Genomic DNA, 22,144 nt, shown 5'->3' on the forward strand with positions numbered 1-22,144 from the left:
TCATATGATAATAGTACATACATCATTTGAAAAATTAACATTCCAGACGTAATTTCATTCCGTGAAATAATCAGAAAGTGGCAAGATCACAAATAATTTTGGTTATATTAATTAGATGCTAGTAATTTAGATAGAGGAATTATGGAGTGGCTCCACGTAAATCGGGAGTACAGAGGCATTGATGTATGCATTGCCGCTAGTAGTGTGTGTGTGTACAACAAAAGGGCACGGAATTCTTTTGTAATGTAGTGACACGTAGCTGGTGTAACTATTGTTGCTTATATTATATTGTAGTGTCCCGGGACTGGCCGGTCATCCTTATATTGAATTAAGGAGGAGAGAGTTACCTCCGATACTACGTAAGGAGAGAAGTGTCTCCTATAATTCGAAAGGAGATCAGTGTCTCCGATACTTCGTAAGGAGAGGCGTACCTCCGATACCACGTAAGATCAGAGATCTCCGATACTTCGTTAGGAGATAAGTACCTCCGATACCATGTAAGATCAGTGATCTCCGATACTTCGTAAGAAGAGAGGTACGTCCGATACCACGTAAGCAAATCAGTGTCTCCGATATTACGTAAGGAGAGAAGACTTTAGTATCTCCGACACCACCTAAGATCAGTGTTCCCGATACTTCGTAGGGAGAGAAGTAGCTCCGATACCATGTAAGCAAATCATTGTTTACGATACTACATAAGGGGAGAAGTACCTCCGATACCACGTAAGCAATATAGTGTCTCCGATACTTCGTAAGGAGATAAGTACCTCCGATACCACGTAAGATCAGTGATCTCCGATACTTCGTAAGGAGAGAAGTACCTCCGATACCATGTAAGATCAGTGTCACCGATACTCCGTAAGGAGAGATGTACCTCCGCTACCACGTAAGATCAGTGATCTCCGATACTTCGTAAGGAGAGAAGTACCTCCGATACCACGTAAGCAAATCAGTGTCTCCGATACTACGTATGGAGAGAAGTACATCTGATACCACGTAAGCAAATCAGTGTCTCCGATACTACGTAAGGAGAGAAGTACATCCGATACCACGTAGCAAATCAGTGTCTCCGATACTTCGTATGGAGAGAAGTACATCCGATACAACGTAAGCAAATCAGTGTCTCCGATACTTCGTAAGGAGAGAAGTACTTCAGATACCACGTAAGATCAGTGTCACCGATATATCGTAAGAAGAGAAGTACCTCTGCTACCACGTAAGATCAGTGTCTCTGATACTTCGTAAGAAGTGAAGTACCTCCGATACCACATAAGATCAGTGTCTCTGATACTTCGTAAGAAGTGAAGTACCTCCGATACCACGTAAGATCAGTGATCTCCGATACTTTGCAAGGAGAGAGGTACCTCCGATGCCACGTAAGCAAATCAGTGTCTCCGATACTACGTATGGAGAGAAGTACATCCGATACCACGTAAGCAAATCAGTGTCTCCGATACTACGTAAGGAGAGAAGTACATACGTAAGCAAATCAGTGTCTCTGATACTTCGTAAGGAGAGAAGTACCTCCGCTACCACGTAAGATCAGAGTCTCCGATACTTTGTAAGAAGTGAAGTATCTCCGCTACCACGTAAGATCAGAGTCTCCGATACTTCGTAAGGAGAGAAGTACCTCCGCTACCACGTAAGATCAGTGTCTCCGATACTTCGTAAGGAGAGAGGTACCTCCGATACCACGTAAGATCAGAGTCTCCGATACTTTGTAAGAAGTGAAGTATCTCCGCTACCACGTAAGATCAGTGTCTCCGATACTTCGTAAGGAGAGAAGTACCTCCGCTACCACGTAAGATCAGTGTCTCCGATACTTCGTAAGGAGAGAAGTACCTCCGATGCCACGTAAGATCAGTGTCTCTGATACTTCGTAAGGAGAGAAGTACCTCCGATGCCACGTAAGATCAGAGTCTCCGATACTTCGTAAGAAGTGAAGTATCTCCGCTACCACGTAAGATCAGTGATCTCCGATACTTCGTGAGGAGAGAGGTACCTCCGATGCCACGTTAGATCAGTGTCTCCGATACTTCGTGAGGAGAGAAGTACCTCCGATACCACATAAGATCAGTGTCTCCGATACTTCGCAAGGAGAGAAGTACCTCATTGGCAGTGCGTAACGTGGGATGAACGCAGAGAATCAGTAGTAATATCACAGTAGTAGTAGTAGTAGTTGTTGTAGTAGTAGAATTGTTAGTCGTAGGATAGTAGTAAAAGTAGAAGTGGGCTATAGGAATGTATGTTAAGCTAGTTGAGTTAGTAAGTTTAGTAACGAGTATTAGTCATTCAGAATAAGTTTAGATTTAAGTGTAGTTTGAGAGAGCGAATAAGTTTTTAAAAATTAAACCTTATTCTATGTTGTGGCCACTTCAGTACGTGGCGGAAAGAATGTGCACATACATAATTGGAGTAAACATAACAAGAGTGCTCTGAGAGCACAACATCCCCCGCACGAAATGTTTTAACGAGTTTATATTTTCCTTGAATTTTATGAAATAACAACAGTAGATGGCACTGCATTTGAAACAAATTGTGCAGAACATTTTGTTGGGAGTAATCCAGTCTGAATGCTAATGCCATAAGGATGTAGCTCACCCACAAAAGTCTTATACAAGGAAACTAACTATAGTTATAGTTATAGTTAGATATTGTGATATTCTCTGGAAACTGGAGGAGGAGTAGTTTTCATGAAGCTCCGTAAAACAGGGGCAGTAACTCTGTCAAAATTTGTCGAAATGAAACGGGACTACGATATGCGTATCATCAACATGTCGACTTCTTGTGTGTAGAGTGTCAGGGATATTCTCTAAAAGCTGGAGGAGGAGTTGATTTCACAAGCTTAGTACCTCTCTCACAATTAGGCAAATGAAGCTCCGTAAAACAGGGGCAGTAACTCTGTCAAAATTAGTCGAAATGAAACGGGACTGCGATATGCATATCATCAACATGTCGACATCTTGTGTGTAGAGTGTCAGGGATATTCTCTGGAAACTGTAGGAGGAGTTGATTTCACAAGCTTAGTACCTCTCTCACAATTAGGCAAATGTCGCTCCGTAAAACAGGGGCAGTAACTCTGTCAAAATTTGTCGAAATAAAACGGAACTGCGATATGCGTATCATCAACATGTCGACATCTTGTGTGTAGAGTGTCAGGGATATTCTCTAAAAGCTGAAGGAGGAGTTGATTTCACAAGCTTAGTACCTCCCTCACAATTAGGCAAATGAAGCTCCGTAAAACAGTGGCAGTAACTCTGTCAAAATTAGTCGAAATGAAACGGGACTGCGATATGCGTATCGTCAACATGTCGACATCTTGTGTGTAGAGTGTCAGGGATATTCTCTGGAAACTGTAGGAGGAGTTGATTTCACAAGCTAAGTACCTCCCTCACAATTAGGCAAATGAAGCTCCGTAAAACAGGGGCAGTAACTCTGTCAAAATGAGTCGAAATGAAACGGGACTACGATATGCGTATCATCAACATGTCGACATCTTGTGTGTAGAGTGTCAGGGATATTCTCTGGAAACTGTAGGAGAAGTTGATTTCACAAGCTAAGTACCCTCTCTCACAATTAGGCAAATGAAGCTCCGTAAAACAGGGGCAGTAACTCTGTCAAAATTAGTCGAAATGAAACGGGACTGCGATATGCGTATCATCAACATGTCGACATCTTGTGTGTAGAGTGTCAGGGATATTCTCTAAAAGCTGGAGGAGGAGTTGATTTCACAAGCTTAGTACCTCTCTCACAATTAGGCAAATGTCGCTCCGTAAAACAGGGGCAGTAACTCTGTCAAAATGAGTCGAAATGAAACGGGACTGCGATATGCGTATCATCAATATTTCGACATCTTGTGTGTAGAGTGTCAGGGATATTCTCTAAAAGCTGAAGGAGGAGTTGATTTCACAAGCTTTGTACCTCTCTCACAATTAGGCAAATGAAGCTCCGTAAAACAGTGGCAGTAACTCTGTCAAAATTAGTCGAAATGAAACGGGACTGCGATATGCGTATCATCAACATGTCGACATCTTGTGTGTAGAGAGTCAGGGATATTCGCTAAAAACTGTAGGAGGAGTTGATTTCACAAGCTTAGTACCCTCTGTGAGGCGGACAGACGGATGGACTGCGCCACGACATAATCCCCCTTCGGCCATTCTGGCCCGGCGGGGGATGAAAACTGACACAGTTAAAAAAAACTTGGAAACATCAGGGTGCCGTTGTACAGAACGTCCTTAGCGCTACGAATATCGTAAGTCTATGTTAAGGTATGGGAGTTACGAACACCTTAGACCCAAGATCGCTTTGTACAACGGCATCCTGGAATATACCATTAAATAACTAAAGAGTTTTGATTGTCTTAAACCAACGCAGAGGAGGAAGGCGTGTGTGATGGAGGGGCAGCTGATACTGAAGCCACCGTTACTATACTGACGGAGAAAAATAAGAGAACACGTAGTATCGCAACATGGGCTGCTGTGTCTCTAGAGATGGCAGTTGTGGTATTGCTAAACAATCTTCTACCATATAATGTCCTCGGCTAGAAAATGTATCTGGTGCAAGCTGACAAGAGGATCGGGTGGCCACAATGTCTGACCTTGCTGATAGTGTGTCATCATAACCAGGTGGTCACTCATGCTATCAAATCCTGGCCCAGGTTCGACCCTCTACGCTCTATGATCTACCCTCTATAAACTATCCGCTATCCGCCGTGATATAAGTTTGAATAGTGCTGACTGAGGTATAAAGAAAGAGATGATAATAGCCGAGGTGTATATTGGATTCTGTTATATGTGTTCCCTTATTTTTATCCATCAGTATATACAGATAAAATACGTTAAATAGTTAAAATTATTTTGAAGTACATACATGTAAATACATTATAATTATTTTACATTCCAGCCATTTTTATAGTTCATGCATAATTAGTGTATAAGTTTACATCACACATCCTACTCCTTATCCAATGCTACAGTAACTGGAATCAACATGAATACAACGTCTGGTATATATATATATCATACAGATCAGAATCAATCATCATAATTCAATTTAACCCATTATGTTTCAGCCAGTTCGGATTCTAAAATCATTATCACCAATCATGGTTACCCTCGTAATCCTCGTGAACATGATGGCCAGCTCGTGACCCGGATGTTCTGGTCTGCCTGGCCGCCATGACACCTCGTTACTCCAGAAGGTCCAGGAAGGACGAGACGACCCCGGTTATCCAGCCGAAAAAGGAGTACCCCTTCTTGACTGTGTCCATAACACCGGTTGTCATGGTAATGTCTTGGGAAGACTTGGTCTTCTTGGAGTTGGCTGTCAAAAGGAGATGTAATTATTGTACTTATTTTATTCAGGTTTTAACAGTTAAAGGGGGACTCGGCTGGGCTAACTGTCCCTCCGGGCAAATGGGATTCACGGAGCTCAGATAACAGTTTCCTGATCTACTAGTTAAAGTTTCATAATCAAGTAAGCAGTGATTGATAAGGCTAATTACACAGACAATGGATTATGTTTTACACAATTATTTAATTCCAATGCCCAGACCTAGGCAAACAGTGGATACCAGACTGCAGAGCAGAAACAGCATTTATTTTTTCTTGTTGCTTAACGCCGCACTCAGCAATATTCCAGCTATATATGATGGCGGTCTGTAAGTAATCGAGTCTGGACCAGACAACCCAGCGATTGACAACATGAGCATCGATCCATGCAATTGGGATCGATGACATGGTTTAACCAAGTTAACGAGCCTGACCACCCGATCCCCTTAGTCGCCTTTTACAAGCATAGTCGCCTTTTACGGCAAGCATAGGTTGCTGAAGATCTATTCTAACCCGGATCTTCCCGGGCCAGCAGTTATAGCAAGGTGGATTCTTTGAGAACTCCGCCGTCTGCTAGATGAAATTTACTACACGCCTAGACCCAGAAGGGAAACGTGTCGCCGTTTCGTCAAAGATCCGCTATTCGCTGTGCAGAGTGCCCTCCCTTTGGCCTATGATCATGGGTTCCAAACCCAGATTGGCCTTATATTCCTAGGTTTATCTTCATTGGTATTTTTTTCAACCACTAATACTCACAACTGAAATAAGTTACCTTACCCATTGTTTTCTTCAGCCTCCGGTTCTTGGAGCCTGACCTGGTTCCGTCTTTCCTCTTCTCTCCAGAGACACGTCTCCGTGGGTCGTGCAGTTCCAACATCAGACGACCCTGATTCTCGTCCGTGGCACGAGCATTCTCTACAGCTGACAGGATATGCAGGTCATCCTTCGCTACTTCCGGTAAAAAGCGGAAGTCCTGTGAGTGCCGGAAACACGAAGCCTCCCAGGGGGCCTCGAGGTGAAGTCCATCGTCTCCATGGTCGACATAGAGGTAGCGGTTGTTGCCATTCTCCCATCGCAGTGCCTGTGGAAATCAGATCGGGGTTAATTACGAGGAACATTCTGGAAACAATGGTTCCGTTTCAGATCTGATTTCATAGTAAGCGCGGTTTCTGTGTATGATATCGCCATACTATCATGGTATATAATTCGACCCATTGGACCTAGCTCCTACCCAGAGTTCCATGCGACCAGCATAGTACCTCTGCCACAGGACAGCGCCATGTGACGATTCGTAACATCTTACACGGTCCATTCAAGATATTGCATATATTTTTCATCTGTTTCATTTTTGACAAGTCTACATATCTAGATAAACAGATGTCACAGAATGGTTAACTTTCATTGATAAAATATCCTAAATCGTGAAAAACTATTTCCATTTGCGTTGTTATCCTATGTTTACATTGGTTGCACGGCTCAACGTGCTGTCATCGAAGCCCTACGGAGAGATTGCGATACGGTCACTTTGATATGTACATATGTACTGGCATGCAACTCACTGTCGCAGTTGTAGTAGCAGTGTCTATATAATCATTCAAAACAATATGTAAAGCGCCTCCAAATACTTGCATTAGTCCGTTCTATTCGGATTTCTGAAAAAGCGCGTTTGTTTACAAACAAGTCCGGTCACGTGATATGCAAATTAGCCTGTAGCAGTGGTGTTATGCAAAGTCACCACTGGGCCGAAATGTGCCATTGGACACCATAGCTTTGTACCGGAAATTACGTCACAGCCTCAATCGTTCCAATGTCTTACTAAGCACAGAATTGTTCATGTTCATGAGAGTAATTTAATTGGACGGTTTTAACTAGCGCCGTGCCATTCAAACGAAGCAATGGTAGTGACTTGATCCAGGATAGGAATTTAAATAATATGCTGGATAACCGAGGATTTACAGTTATTTCAATAGTATTACATAAAATACGAATGACAACATATCACGAAATATTTCAATCTCATTAAAATCAGACCTTAGTTCTAAACAAAGATCTGAGGACATCCCATTAGGGGTCACGTCAGAACGACCATTTGCGACCTTTGAAAGCAGCTTTCTCGAGCTTTACGGCACTCGTTTCAACCTGGCGACTTCCACTTCAGATTACGCTTGAAAAATATGTTGACACAGTTCTCGATTAAAATTTTGAAAACTGAACAAACAAACATTCCGGAATGTCTAATAAATGGTTGCGATTGTATGGCGGTGATTCCCCTGTACTGTGCAACGCCTCCTCCGTTCAAATGTTTATCCCACGGAAACGAGAGATAGACGATAATTTTGACGGAATCAGTCGTACGGGCCGTAACTGTCGTTCGGAATACACCGTGTTAATGTTTTCCAGTTTGCATGAATAGAAAACACATTCCGACTGTCACTTTCATCATCTGGTAAGCGAGGCTTTGATTGGTCGGATGAAAGGTTGTTCTGACGTGACCCGTAATGGGATGTCCTCAGATCTTTGTTTAGCAGTAGCGAGAACTAAGATCTGAGTTAAATGAGATTGTGAAATATTTTAGAGAAGAAACCTTTATAGTTATCCTCGCTACATCGAAAGTGAACGTTGGAGTAGGATTCCTGTTAAAATTAAGCGCAAAGGGTTTCCTGGGCACGCTATTTTCCCTTCCAGAACCGCGTCCAATTTTCTGTCATAAAACCTTAACAGATGACACAGACTGCGTCCTCTTTGAAAGGTAGCAGTCAAAGAAAGCAGCCGCACTCCGCAATATTCCAGCTATATGACGCAAATCTGTAAATAATCGTGTCTGGACCAGACAATCTAGCGATTGACATCATGAGCATTGATCTACGCAAATGGGATACGATGACAAGCATCAACCAAGTCAGCGAGCCTGACACCCGATCCCGTTAGTCGCCTCTTACGACAAGCATGGGTTGCTGTATGATTCATTGAAAGTATATATATACTGAATACCCCTTACTGAAATAAAATATCACTACACGTGTTCCTCTATTTACTACACACACTTGGGGCAGGATGTAGTTTCACCTCTCTAACATCAAGTTACTCCGTAGTCCCATGTGGACTCGACGAAATACGTATTCGATGGGACATCATGAAGGCAGATATGGCATACCTCATTCGTGACCAACTCGTGTTATTCCGGGACAAGCCGAATAGCGACTCGTGCCTCTCTCGTGGCCATTTTTGCGACCGGGTTTCGTCTTAGCGCAAACGGGCATACATAAAACAATTGTCAACTTGTTACATAATGGGTCACATATATTTCTCCTTATATTATATATATTTCAGATGCAATTTAAAGCACATCGGAACATGCGGAATTATACAGTATGAAAGAACACAATTAACTTTGTCTTGTGTATATTTTTAGATGCAAGACATATATAAAATCAAAATTTAAATTATTTGTGAGGGATTCTTTGACGAAGAACTTGAAATCATACGCGCATTTTGATATCATTCATCGATAGGGGGACGAGTCTTCTTGCAGGTTACGGAAAGGGGCGAGTGGTGACGTATGGGCATACCTCTGCTGGTAGTAAAATCATAACTAAGCCAGTTCAATAAAAATAACAATTCATTGACTGATTTGGGGCTAATGAATGCAAATTAAGTGCCGATTTATGTGCTGGCTTTTTTTAATCGCAAATTAGTACTGCGAATTGTGACGCCATACATGACAGTAGCGTCCATACCCCATGTTGATTATAAAAGGGGAGGGAATATTTGGATACGGAAACAGGTCATACCATACCTGCCTCTCCTTCATCCGTCTCAGGGGGCACGGGTAGCCCAGTCGTCTAAGGCGCCGCGATTCGCTGTGCAGAGTTGCGTCCCTTGGGCACGCCAGAAACCTCTTATTGTGGGTTCGAACCCCGGTTCGCCCCGATTCGGGTGACGTTATTAACAAAACACACATCTCACAGTAGATAACGCTTCCTCCGAGTATTGATGCGTTTATCGACTTGCTTTGATGCATTTCAGAGAATAATCGGTGATATTCTATTAATACTTTACACTTATTCGTCACTGAAGGATCTTTAATATTAAATCGTCACTTCCGGAACATTCATACTATCCTAATTTGAAATTTTCTGTTCTGTAATAATTATTTGAAATTGGCACAGAGCCTATTTTCCTCTACAAATGAAGTAATCAATCATAGTTAAACGTGTGATTGCTTGAAATGTGTAACGTGTGTATTTGTAACTTTGTTTGGCAAAGGTGCCCGTTGCACAAAGCTATCGTAGCGCTTAGTTTGATCGTAGGTGAGGTGAGGTGAAATGGGGTTTAACGTCGCGTCCAAGATTATTGCACTTACAGAGCGACGTGCATGTACGTGTGTGTGTTTGTGTGGCTGCTTGTACTAGTCCGGACTGATGCCGATTTATAGTGCTAGCTCACTGAGATACCATGCCGCAGTTTAACATGAATACCCTACTCAGACACAGTATACTGACTCCGAGCCGACCAGTCCTTGTTTTATCCCCTTAATGCCGAGCGCCAGACAGGGTAACAACAAGTACCATCTTTTAACGTCTTTTGGTTCGACGCGGTCGGGGATCAAACCCCGGACCTTCCGCTCTCCGGGCGGACGCTCTACCACTAGACCACGGAGGCGGTCCTAGTTTGATCGTAACTCCCATACTTAAACATATAAGCAAACGACGGTCGTAGCGCTCATGTCGCTTTGCGCAACCAGGCTCAGATAAACCGATTACAATTTGTCATCTCAATATTGACTCACCCTTCCCGACCGGGCGTTAGTGACAACCCATTTCCATTCGTATCGGTGGACCTTCTCCAGGATGAGGTTGGCCGTCCATCTGCCCGACCCTGGGGGGAACTCCTCGCGAGCTATAACGCCCTTTCGTGGGTCCCAGCTCCCCAGGGAGGGTGCCGCACCAGAGATGACCAAGCGTTGACCAGCATGACAGTGGTAGTCTACGGACAATGTGACGTCACATGTGTCGGACCGGAAGGCCTGAGCGGGACGACCCCACGCTGTATGAATGGTTCCTCCTATGTTGCCGACGGCTGTGCTCCTTCTGCATGGATCCCAGAGAAGGACCTTGTTCTTCTTGTGGTTTGTAGTGATCCAGTTCCATTCAAAGGTTGACCCAACAGGTATCAAAACCCGTGCCTCCCATTTGGAGAAGTTTTCCGAAGGCACGGCATTCACGCTGTGTTCGAGATCCCAGCTTCCCAGCTGTGGGATAGAACCCAAGATGCAGACATGGGAGAAGCAAATTCCCCCGATACCCTCCCGAACACGCGCGTTGTCCGGGGGACAGTGCATCCTGAACACAGCGTAGACGTACTCGCCAGGCATCGTCGGCGTCTGCGACAGCATTCGCAGCGAGACACCATACACGACTGACGGCAAACTTGTTGCTAACTGAGTTTTGGAAAGACGGTGTCTGTGACGTGATGTCATTATGACGTCACAATAACGCGGACGTCATCTACTGGCTCACAGATGAGGGTATTTCTTAACGAAGAGCGTTAACTGGGCTGCTGTCCAACTAAGCTATTCGCGAGAGTGAAACCAGTTTATGATGAGCGCTTGTATAAGCAGATAAAAAACAACAACAGGAAAACCATGACACGAGGAATCAACACTGCGCCAAAACTCAGAAAACCCGAAAATATTCAGGATTTTGTATTCAGTATATGTTATTGGAAGCATTTAAACAAAATTCAGTTCCTGAAAGTTAACTACCCATTGATGCAAGAAATGCATTTAATAACGAAGAACTAATTTCGATTACATTCTTTGCATTGATGTTACACTTAAATGTATGTACACTTTTGCCAACAATGTTGGAGGGATTTTATCCCAGTTTCGTAGAAGCGTTTCTCTTGGCTGTCCAAAACATTCTCCACGACGGGTATGAGGTCATCGTTCGAGTCAAAATGGGTTCCGGCTCGAGCGTTCATCATGTTTGGGAGTCCGACAGAGCCAGACAGGGAGAGTAAGGCGGGTGCTGAGGGAGTTTTAAACCACACTCGTGGATTGTCTGCATGGCAATCACTGATTTGTGCACAGGCGCATTGTCCTGGTTGAATATATAGCACACCTTTCAAGGCTCAGCTTCCCATGTCTCGCAGTCTTAATTTCATCCCGTAATTGCCACAGAAGTGCAGCAAAATATGATCCCTTTATTGTTTGGAAGATACTCATCATGATGGCACATCGGCATCCCAGAACACGGAGGCGGTGGGATAGACTAGTGGTTAAAGCGTTCGACGGTCACGCCGAAGACCCGGGTTCGATTCCCCACATGTATACAATGTGTGAAGACCATTGTCCGGTGTCCCCGCCTTGACATTGCTGGAGTACTGCTAAAGACGTCGAAAAACCATACTCATTCACTCATTACTCACTCACTCACTCTCTTTACGGTGACATAGGGAGGAGCATCGTACTCTCTTGGCGTTAAGGCCTTTTTCTGTACGGTTCGCCCCGATTGTTTCTAGGTTTCACCGAAGTGGTAAACGTCCAAAACCTGCATCATTTCGGGCTTTCCTCCAACATTAAGCTGACACGCCGCGTTATAACTGGAATACTGTTAAAAGCGGCGTTAAACCCAAACTCACTCACTCTCAGTATTCCAGTTATATCATGGCGTGTCAGCTTTATGTGGGAGGAAAGCCCGAAGTGATGCAGGTCTCAGACGTTTACCACTTCCGTGAAACCCACGAACACGGGTATGGTGCTGACAAACCTAGAAACATAATCAGGGCGAACCAGGATTCGAACCCACAATCATAGATTTCTTACTCTCGGTAAGTATAGAGAGCTCCGCGACCGGACTATCGTTGTGGGGAGCTTTGTGACAGGGATGTTACCGAGAGTGTAAAGAAGGTGTCCCTGTACACAACAAGGGCAGATAACTCTAATTGTAGCTGGGAAGGAGCTTGGTAAATGACCATGGCAGGTTTGATCGTTCCAGGGGTATTTTGATGGGACAGTTTGTAGATGCCTTTCTGTCTGTATAAGAGAGCAACAAGAGTGCGAGTAGTGGTCTTGTTTCCAATTTACTTATGGTTTTGAGGTCTATTTGGAAACACCAAGGCTACATGACACTTTACATCCTCTCTTGGGGAGTTTACATCCTGTCTACAAGTCTTTACATCCCCTCTGTAGGACATCACATCCCCCTGTAGGAACTTTGCAGGAATTTCCAGCTGGGCGTATCTCTGCATCTCTTCAAGACGAAAGGATTTACACTGCTCGTTTCAAACACAAAGAACAATCACATTGACAAATACATTTATTCTGAGGTACAAAAGTAATGTCACGTGACTTGTTGACTGGAACTGTCTGATGAGTCTGTTACTTCTCCGAGTGATGGAGAATCGTGGGAGCCTGTGGATATGATCGTAGCTTCTTTGTCAGCATCTGCAGATGCAGCTAAAGGTTTCACAAACTTCCCCTGAACAAATATACGAGGAACACATATTCCCTCTTTCTTGTTGACTGTCTCTCGCTTGACATACTCATTCTTGCTAACTGTAAAACCAGCGGAAGTCATCACATTCTCAAGATTTTCTGAAAATAAACCAAAATAATTTTTAGAATCAAGGAGGCTATCCTACGTGTGTTTGCAACTGAATACAGTAAACAACGTTTATAATGAACACGCTCATAACGAACTTATGTATATAACAAACTTACTTTTTTGTCCCGACTATTTCCTGTAGTTATGCTGTATATATGCTTATAATGAACTACAGTTATAACAAACTAAATTTAGTGGTCCCTTTGAGTTCGTTATAACCGTAGTTTACTGTATTAATCATAATCACATTAAATATGTCATTCAACCTCAGCAACCTCCACAGATGTCCTGAAGTTGTCTAGAGTTGGTTTATATGTCCTCCATGATGATTCCAGGTTAGAAGAGGTCATAATGATATCTCACCTATAGAAAAGTAATATGCCCGAGTTCCATCCTGCCTCACGTAGAAGTGGTCGGACAGTTTATGTCCAGGGGCAAATCTCAGCATTGCATAGTCATACAATCCATAGTCTCGGAACAAGATGCACCCCCCAGGCCGAATCACCTGTTGCCATGGTGATAAAATACATATCAGATTAATATCATAAAATTGTAAGCGAAATTATCAGGATAAGTTTGATACATGTACCTACAATTATTTCACTTTATGTTGAGTCTACCGCTAATTGCACACACAGTGGACTGTCTAACCATGCTAACTGGCATCATGTGGTACTGGAAAGAAATGCTGGTTTAAGCAGAGAATGCTGATCGTGGATGAGAATGACGTCACTATATAGATTACCCTAACCGTGACACGCATCACTCATCAGCAATTTATACTGAAATAAATTTCTAATCCATGTTTAGATATGTATCGATACCAGGCTTCTGTGTGTTTATTTAGTAGACATGCTTATGCCTAATTGATAGAGTATTCTACCATGAATTTGGAAAATTTTCGATTTTGATAGGTAAATCAGAGCTTTCAAATCATCACAAAACCCCTGGGATTGAAACAGTCGATTTGACGGGTGCATCACCGTGGAAGCTAATATTTTTAGAATGGTACTTCTGTTACAGTCATTGTTGGTAGGCATATTTAAATAATTATACGTACAATTATAGGCTACAAAATGCAAAGTTGCGGTTACCACAATATTCAAAGGATGTATGGCAATACATTTCGATCAGAAAACATGATAAAAATCTACAAAGACAATGTATTTCAGTTTTTGAGGACAACCGAGAGCTTGCCATTTGGCTCTTTTCTAAATACGACTGTAACATCATATCTTTTACGTCACAATGAGCGATATGATGTCATAATAGTGACATGCTGGGTAGAACGAAACCTTTGCAAGGCTTGCTTAGTTTTCTTTAGGGGTGCCCACCTCATATTAGCTGACGAAGTTATCGTGCTACATGCTTTCAGTGCCTGTTGTGAGTTCGAGTATTACGGTGCAAACAAACTGCTTGAGCATATTGAGTGCCATATTTTGTTGAAAGGCTGTTGCCCACTCAAAACACTGGACTCAACCAATACTGCTTCACTCAATGTATTTGCTAAACCCAAAGGTTTCGCGTTTCATTTATCATGGTAGAATGTGCGTTCAGTTCCAAATTCAATTTAGCACGGTTAAATCTACAGGTGACCTTGCTCTACACTGACAACACAGTATGTTTACCTCCTGATTTGTTTCCGGCTTACAACTGAGTGATTGTTCAGTGCCGGATTACGGAGGCATTTTTTACGTAAATTGATAATTTCAACTAAAAACAGTACCAGAATCAAGGATAGACAGTGGCTGCAATACACAGAGATTAATAAATGACATCAGTGTAAGAGCCTCCATTTTACCTTAAAGACATTGTGAAGAGCAGCAAGCATCTTATCTGGGTGTATAGCTGACAACACAAAGATCATGGACACAGCATCTACAGTGTCTGGGGGCACGTCGTCGCGGAGGTCTTCAACTGTCAGATCACACTGGAAGGCGTTGCAGCGGGCAGCATCGTACAGGGGATGAGACTGCAACAAGATGATATTCACTAGAAATACATAGACGACTGAGTGACTGAGAGTGAATTGGGTTTTTTAGCAAGTTTTTGCAGTATTCCAGCAACACGGCGGAGGATGACACCAGAAATGGTGTACCAAAGTGGGAATCGAACCCAGACCTGTGGTGTGATGAGCAAACGCTTTAGCCACTAAGCAATGCCACAACAGCACTATCCCAATACACACACTAAGCTGAAGAACACAAAATGTCATAGGTGTGAGAAGGTTTTCTGGTTAGGAAGATATCTGCTGGATTGTTAGCACTCACCCAGTCATAATATTTAGTGAGTGAGTGAGTTGGGTTGGGTTTAACGCTGCTTTTAACAGTATTCCAGTTATATCACGGCATGTCAGCTTAATGTGGGAGGAAAGCCTGTAGTGATGCAGGTCTCAGACGTTTACCATTTCAGTGAAACCCACGAGCACAGGTATGGTGCTGACAAACCTAGACACATAATCAGGGCGAACCAGGATTTGAACCCACAACCATAGGTTTCTGGGGTGCCCAAGGGACGCAACTCTGCACAGCGAATCGCGGCACCTAAGACGACTGGGCCACCCGTGCCCCCTCATAATATTTAACCTAAGTTACCATGACAACCATGTGGTATAGTAACTGCCTGATACCTGTTTCTGTCTTTTTTCTTGATTTGGGGGTTGGGGATACCGAGTTTCATCACAGAACTTACTTTGACAAATTCCACAGCTCTCTTGGAGAAATCACATGCATGAAAGTACAAGTTTTTGTCCTCCTCCAGTAGAGGGAAAATAAAGTTGCCGACACCACAACCAACTTCCAGTACCGTCTTCACATCGGAATCCTGAAACACGCCTAAATCATATGATGCATGTTACAACCTGATGGATACAGGACGCATTGGTAAAAATATCCACAATGACAATCTTCCATTTATTATATGTAGGGAAATGGTTTTAGCTGCGCAACCAGGGTAATGGGTATCATTTCCTTGAAAACAGGACAAAAAAATAAAACAAGGTTTTAAGTGGTAGTCTTTACATAAAAGCAGTCAATTCAATAATAACGTACCCCTTGTTAAAAATTCCCAGTTAGTGAAAACATAACACTTTATCACGATTTGCCTTGGCCTTGTCACTTGCCTTGAAGTATTGGATAAATCTCTGTACATTGTTTGTTATTGTTCCAATCCATCTGTTAAATTTTGATTGGAAGTTCGTAAGCATGGTCTTTGAGACACCCCTGATGGGTTGGTTGTTTTTTTGTTAAACGCCGCACTCAGCAATATTCCAGCTATATGACGGCGGTCTGTAAATAATCGAGTCTGGACCAGACAGTCACTGTCAGATTACCTTTCCTTTTAATAACACCACTGTATATAATAAGCTCACATACATAAAGATTCAGCTTCAGAACTTCGTTGTTTCAGAGATACTCCATGAACCATGACATGCAAATGTAAAATATTTCTCTTCTATTATTTCTAAGATGTGGAAGATGATTTTTTCCGTGGACTAGTTTATTTTGCACGTTTCCGCAGAGATTTCACATCCCTTATATATATATATATATATATATATATATATATATATGATTTGGGGGGTATTTTTATGTTACTACCATGATTCCCTGGTTATCTAGTTTTTTGCATTACTGACCTCTGCTTAAAGTAAATGGCTAAAAGTATTTTCTACACAAGTACTTGTCACTTGTCCTTTTAATAACACCATTGTATATAATAAGCTCACATACATAAAGATTCAGCTTCAGAACTTCATTGTTTCAGACTGCCGTGATATTGCTGGAATATTGCTAAAAGCGGCGTAAAACCATACTCACTCACTCACTCATTGTTTCAGAGATACTCCATGAACCATGACATGCAAATGTAAAATACTGCTCTTCTATTTAAGATGGCCTTAACTGATGTGACTTGAAATGATCTTGATTATGAAACTTATTGAAGCAGGATGACAAGACTATTAATGAAATAACGAAAGGTTAAAATAATGTCCAGGTCTGATTCAGAGAGATGGGTTAAGAAGAAGAGGCAGTATATTTCAGCAATAGAGATAGGCCAATTTAAAAGAACTGAAAACATTGTCAAAATTCTCATTTGATTCAAAGAAAAACTTTGATCATAATTTCTTTCTGTAAACCCAACCTGTTTTTCACTGATTAGTTCTGAAAACTCTCTTTTTGTCCAGTGTCGGTCCTTAAAGAATTTGGTAGTGTTCCGTTTATAAAACAAATCCCAATTCTTTTGTGCTTCCAGTTCAAACTTCCTTTGCTTATATTCAGAAATGAGTGTCTTGTCCTTATCAAGCTTTGCTGTTTCTTCAGGTGTGAGAGTTCTTGCATGGTGACCAATTATTTCCTCACGTCCATTTTGAGAATCATCCCAATGTTTGGCAGCAGCTTCTTCTTTCATGTCTTTGTCCATGCGGCCTTATCTGAAATGATAAAGGGTTAACACTGCAGTTATCTGATTGGCTGATCAGTCACTGGTCAACCATTACTTCTTCATGACGTCATCGAGTGAGTTTAATGTGACGTCACTTGCCTGTCCCATCACATTTGAATGAGTGTTTGCAATTTGAGTGAGTAAGAATGGTTTTACACCGATTTTAGCAATATTCCATCAATATCATGGCGGGGACATCAGCAATGGACTTCACATTGTACCCATGTTGGGAATCGAACCCAGGTCTTTGGCGTGACAAGTGAATGCTTTAACCACAAGGTACCCGACCGCCCCTCGCACTTTTAGTTATCTCACAGAGAGTATGCAAGCAGGGGGGAAGTAGTGCACTTTAAAGGCGGCCTTTTGGAATTTCAATGCGTGTCGCAGGAAGGAGTGAACTCACATTGCAAGTCTGAAGCCTAGCCATGCTAGAGATTAATCTAATTAGCCTACACGTTACCATGGGACCAAGGGCGCTATCACAAATAGTTAGTATTCATTTACTAAGTGATCAGCACATGTTTACCTTCATGCACATGCACCCTTAAAAACTGATTATAATTGTACAGATTTTCCTCAAATTAATTTGATAAAAGAGATAGCTAACCCATACCCTTACTCACAACTAACCCTAAGGATCGTAAAGGAGCATTTTATTGGAAAGGAGTACCAAATTCCAATGATCGTAAAGGGGATCCAAGTTCCTAGGCAAGGGCTAAATATACAGTTGGGGGTAACCTAGTCTCTCAAACAAACCCTGAAACAAATATATCCAATACAGCCCATGCAAGTCTATAATAGTGGGCAAGTCTAGATTACTGCAGTATCAGGAAATCTGAAAATGAAGAAAGTCTCTGGGCTCCTTTTTATTATATCTTATAACAATAAAGAATAACATTTCAGTAACTTGTGAAATCCTCAACAGAAATGAATACATCAAATCTATCAGCTGAAAACGATCAACAGCTTGTTTGGGACCAAATGTAAGTAACGTTTTTCTCAAAGCCTACCAATGGTGAGGGCTCTTGTAACTGTCGAAAAGATCAAAGTAGACACAATGTATGGATAAAGACTCTGATCAGTACAAATGTTAACAGACGATAGTGGACAACGTTCATGCTGCAGTATTTACAAAGGGAGGTAACTCTCTAACAAGTGACAAGTCATTTAATAGAAGAATTACATGCAATAAAACAATAAAGAGTGAAATGGACGAAGCATAGGCATCAACCTTAATTTAACTGTAAGTATTAATATTCATGCGGCAACGGTTTTACTTCAGACATGACTGCGTGACTGCGCAATATAGTTTAATGAAATCAAGAGGATATACATTAATGACGTATCCCCATCTTAAAAGCGGGAGCATCAACACTGCATAAACCGAACCAGACCAGGGGTGGGGGTGCGGTGTGTTAATGGATAAACTGGCAATTTAATAAAATATAAAGCTTCTGCATTTTGTCTTTTCAGGAAGGGTCATGAAAAACATGTACAATGAGATGGGGAAGGTTATCTAATAATATGACAAGTATTAGGGGAGGGTAATTATTTTCATTACGTCGGTGCATCAAAAACCTACACCTGTAATAAATGACCGATCCTTTATGAACGGTAACCAAAATACCAACAATGTAGTAACGTGGACGAATAGGCATGATCCTATCAAATTTATTTTTAACAGAACAGCAACTTTAGCTGTGTTCATTTAAACACGAGAAAGCGCCGTGTGCATTGACTGAATTGAAAACGAATACATTCACTGATATTCGTATATTTATCTTACAGCAGTAATATTTAGTGTGAAATGTATCACATTCAATACATCTTGGGGAAGCTTATTTTTAATGCATGTGCATACACAAATGTAACTAATGAATATAGGGGGCGGTCGGGTAGCCTTGTGATTAAAGCGTTCGCCCGTCACGCTGAAGACCCGGGTTCGATTCCCAACATGGGTACAATGTGTGAAGCCCATTTCTGGTGTCCCCCGCCGTGATATTGCTGGAATATTGCTAAAAGCGGCGTAAAACCAAACTCACTCACTCACTAATAAATATAGTCTTTGAAATCGTTGATTACACAATGCATTTCTCTCCTCTAAACAATAATATTTAAAAATATAAAGCTGATTTCATAGAGCTGGATAGACTTGTTTGTTCTATTAATGTAGATAGGTTTTGGTTTCTTAAAAGACTTGTGACAGGCTCAAGTATTTAAAATATGTACATAACGTTTCATTAAGATTAGTTAGTAAGTTAGTAGTAAAGTTATCATCCTCTATATCGCCAGGGCTCGCATTTCGATACACCTACTGCAAGTGTAGGTTCGCCGAAATGTTAGCCCTGACGACAAAGATGTTGTAAGGTTGCATCAGCTTGGTGCCATTTAATTATTTGGTTAAATACCTTTGATACTTACTTCAAACAACAATAATAATATCATTTTTGTTATATGATATACTTTAGTATTTTATACCCTAAACATTCATTACATAGCTCAGAAACATTAAATAAGCTTTCTCTCACTTTAACCTCAATTAATTGTCTTCCTGCATGCTTTTGACCTACATCGTTCTTGCGCGCACCGGCCCAGACAACCGTCTCGCTGATATACCAGGCTGGCCATAGCTTAACACCTCAATGTTCAGATTGTATACATTATTAAAATCCATTACTACTTTACTTATCAAGGATGGACATATCTCTTACTCGTAAATGTATTGCCGATCTTGAGTAGCAGTTTCGATAAGTTTCGATAAGACTTCCGCCCGTATCCCCACTCTATATGTGAGTTTATGTGAGTTATTGTGATATATATCGACTAAATATCTTATGTTATAATCTATATGTACAGTAATGACAAGTACATGTGATTGCACTCAGCAATATGACGACGATCTGTAAATAATCGAGTCTGGACCAGACAGTCCAGTGATTGACATCATGAACATCGATCCACGCAATTGGGATACGATGACATGCTTCAACCAAGTCATCGAGCCTGACCACCCGATCCCGTTAGTCGCCTTTTACGACAAGCAGAATCGCCTTTCACGGCAAGCATGGGTTGCTGAATAACTATTTTAAACCGGATCTTCACGGGTCGGTAGTAGTAGTAGTTCACAGATAACAGGACTATTAAAAATGAGGATTTAATGCTTTTAATCTTGACTTGACTAAAATACAATGTTTTTATTTTACCATCCGCGTGTCTCGCGATAACGTCATTTTATTTTATGATTTATAACGACAGCTCCCAGCCTTGACGTGTTAGCAATTATCATCGCTGCTGCACGTGGCAGCATATATATGTGAATATATTCACACATTATTTATTGTCTACCTCAGTCGTGGTGCACGTACATGTATAGTTTTGACGAAGAAATTTAAAGCCATTTTTATCTATGTATAAAATTAAGTGACTTTGACATAAATATGTCTGCTTCCTCCTTTTTCCATAACATTTAAGGGCATTACACAGTATATGAACTATTCTCAACATGGCAGCAATAATATATATGCACACATAAAAAAAAGTAAAATTTGTGTAGCTAACGTGATAGGTAAGCAAAGGACATTTGAAAAGGAACATTGACAGCCATCTTGCATTATAGTGACTAACCATTTTCACTTGACTGACGCGTGCCAGTATCACGATACATGGACGACATTAGGGCTCAGTTACACATTCAGGATTTTTACTGCCGTCCTTGATAGGACCATTCCCGATTAAAATTTGTCAAAAGTCTGATCAAGATGCTGTGATTCGTGGCGGGAAATTCACAAACAATCAGATGTTGTTTAGGAAGCGTCCCGAATCAGCCGTTTCCAGCCGACATCGTCCCGATTCTATCGTTCTTAATCCGAATCTGATCCGATTTGTATCTTCCGCATGGTGAAAAACGACCGAATCTGTCCCGATTCTCCCGAATGCGATCCGACAGAGATCAGACACTGACCGGACAGTGAACCGACAAAGACCGTCGTCATAAAGCTGGAATATTGCTGAGTGCAATCACATGTACTTGTCATTACTGTACATATAGACTATAACATGAGATATTTAGTTAATTTATCACAATAACTCACTGAAATGGGAGTTCATCGACAGCTGTAAATATATACAAGATACATTATATTTCTTATAAATCAAATCAGAAGTGCACCACACAGTACATCCTATTTTTGATCCCAATAACTAAATATCACCCATATATACAACATCATACCGAAAGACTTCCGTTCGTTTCCCCCTCCAAAAGTTGTATATCTATGCATTGCCGCCCAATCCTTTTCATTATATATATATATTTGAGTGGGGATACGGGCGGAAGTCTTATCGAAACTGTAACTCGAGATCGGCAATAAATTTACGAGTAAGAGATATGTCCTTCCTTGATAAGTAAAGTAGTGATGGATTTTTATAATGCATACAAACTGAACATTGAGGTTTTAGGCTATGGCCAGCCTGGTATATCAGCGAGACGGTTGTCTGGGCCGGTGCGCGCAAGAACGATGTAGGTCAAAAGCATGCAGTTAGACAATTAGTGGAGGTTAAAGTGAGAGAAAGCTTATTTAATGTTACAGAGCTATGTAATGAATGTTTAAGGTATAACATACTAAAGTATATCATATAACAAAAATGATATTATTATTGTTGTTTGAAGTAAGTATCAAAGGTATTTAACTAAATAATTAAATGGCAACAAGCTGATGCAACCTTACAACATCTTTGTCTTCAGGGCTAACATTTCGGAGAACC

The 22,144-nt window shown here is 41.5% G+C and overlaps 2 protein-coding genes across 2 annotated transcripts in view; one reads left to right on the top strand and one right to left on the bottom strand.

Moving 5' to 3' along the window:
* LOC124117103 overlaps positions 1-6,711 on the top strand; it is a 10,678-nt gene extending 3,967 nt beyond the window's left edge. Inside the window, exons 2-3 of the mRNA XM_046478831.2 lie at positions 5,072-5,337; positions 6,124-6,711. Coding sequence (XP_046334787.2) covers positions 5,178-5,337; positions 6,124-6,479 — 516 coding nt within the window. The 5' untranslated portion in view covers positions 5,072-5,177 and the 3' untranslated portion in view covers positions 6,480-6,711. The remainder of the gene's footprint in view (positions 1-5,071; positions 5,338-6,123) is intronic.
* A 5,925-nt stretch (positions 6,712-12,636) lies between these two features.
* LOC124117110 (tRNA N(3)-methylcytidine methyltransferase METTL6-like) lies at positions 12,637-18,540 on the bottom strand. The gene is made up of 6 exons (XM_046478840.2): positions 18,391-18,540; positions 17,081-17,369; positions 15,629-15,760; positions 14,739-14,909; positions 13,301-13,442; positions 12,637-12,927 (listed from the first exon to the last, which is right to left on the bottom strand). The coding sequence occupies exons 2-6, from the start codon at positions 17,357-17,359 to the stop codon at positions 12,674-12,676; spliced, it is 978 nt and encodes a 325-aa protein (XP_046334796.2). The 5' UTR covers positions 17,360-17,369; positions 18,391-18,540; the 3' UTR covers positions 12,637-12,673.
* Positions 18,541-22,144: the final 3,604 nt, after the last annotated feature.

The sequence above is a fragment of the Haliotis rufescens genome, unplaced genomic scaffold (genome assembly GCF_023055435.1).
Source record: "Haliotis rufescens isolate VD_foot unplaced genomic scaffold, xgHalRufe1.0.p SCAF_10, whole genome shotgun sequence".
NCBI lineage: Eukaryota > Metazoa > Mollusca > Gastropoda > Lepetellida > Haliotidae > Haliotis > Haliotis rufescens.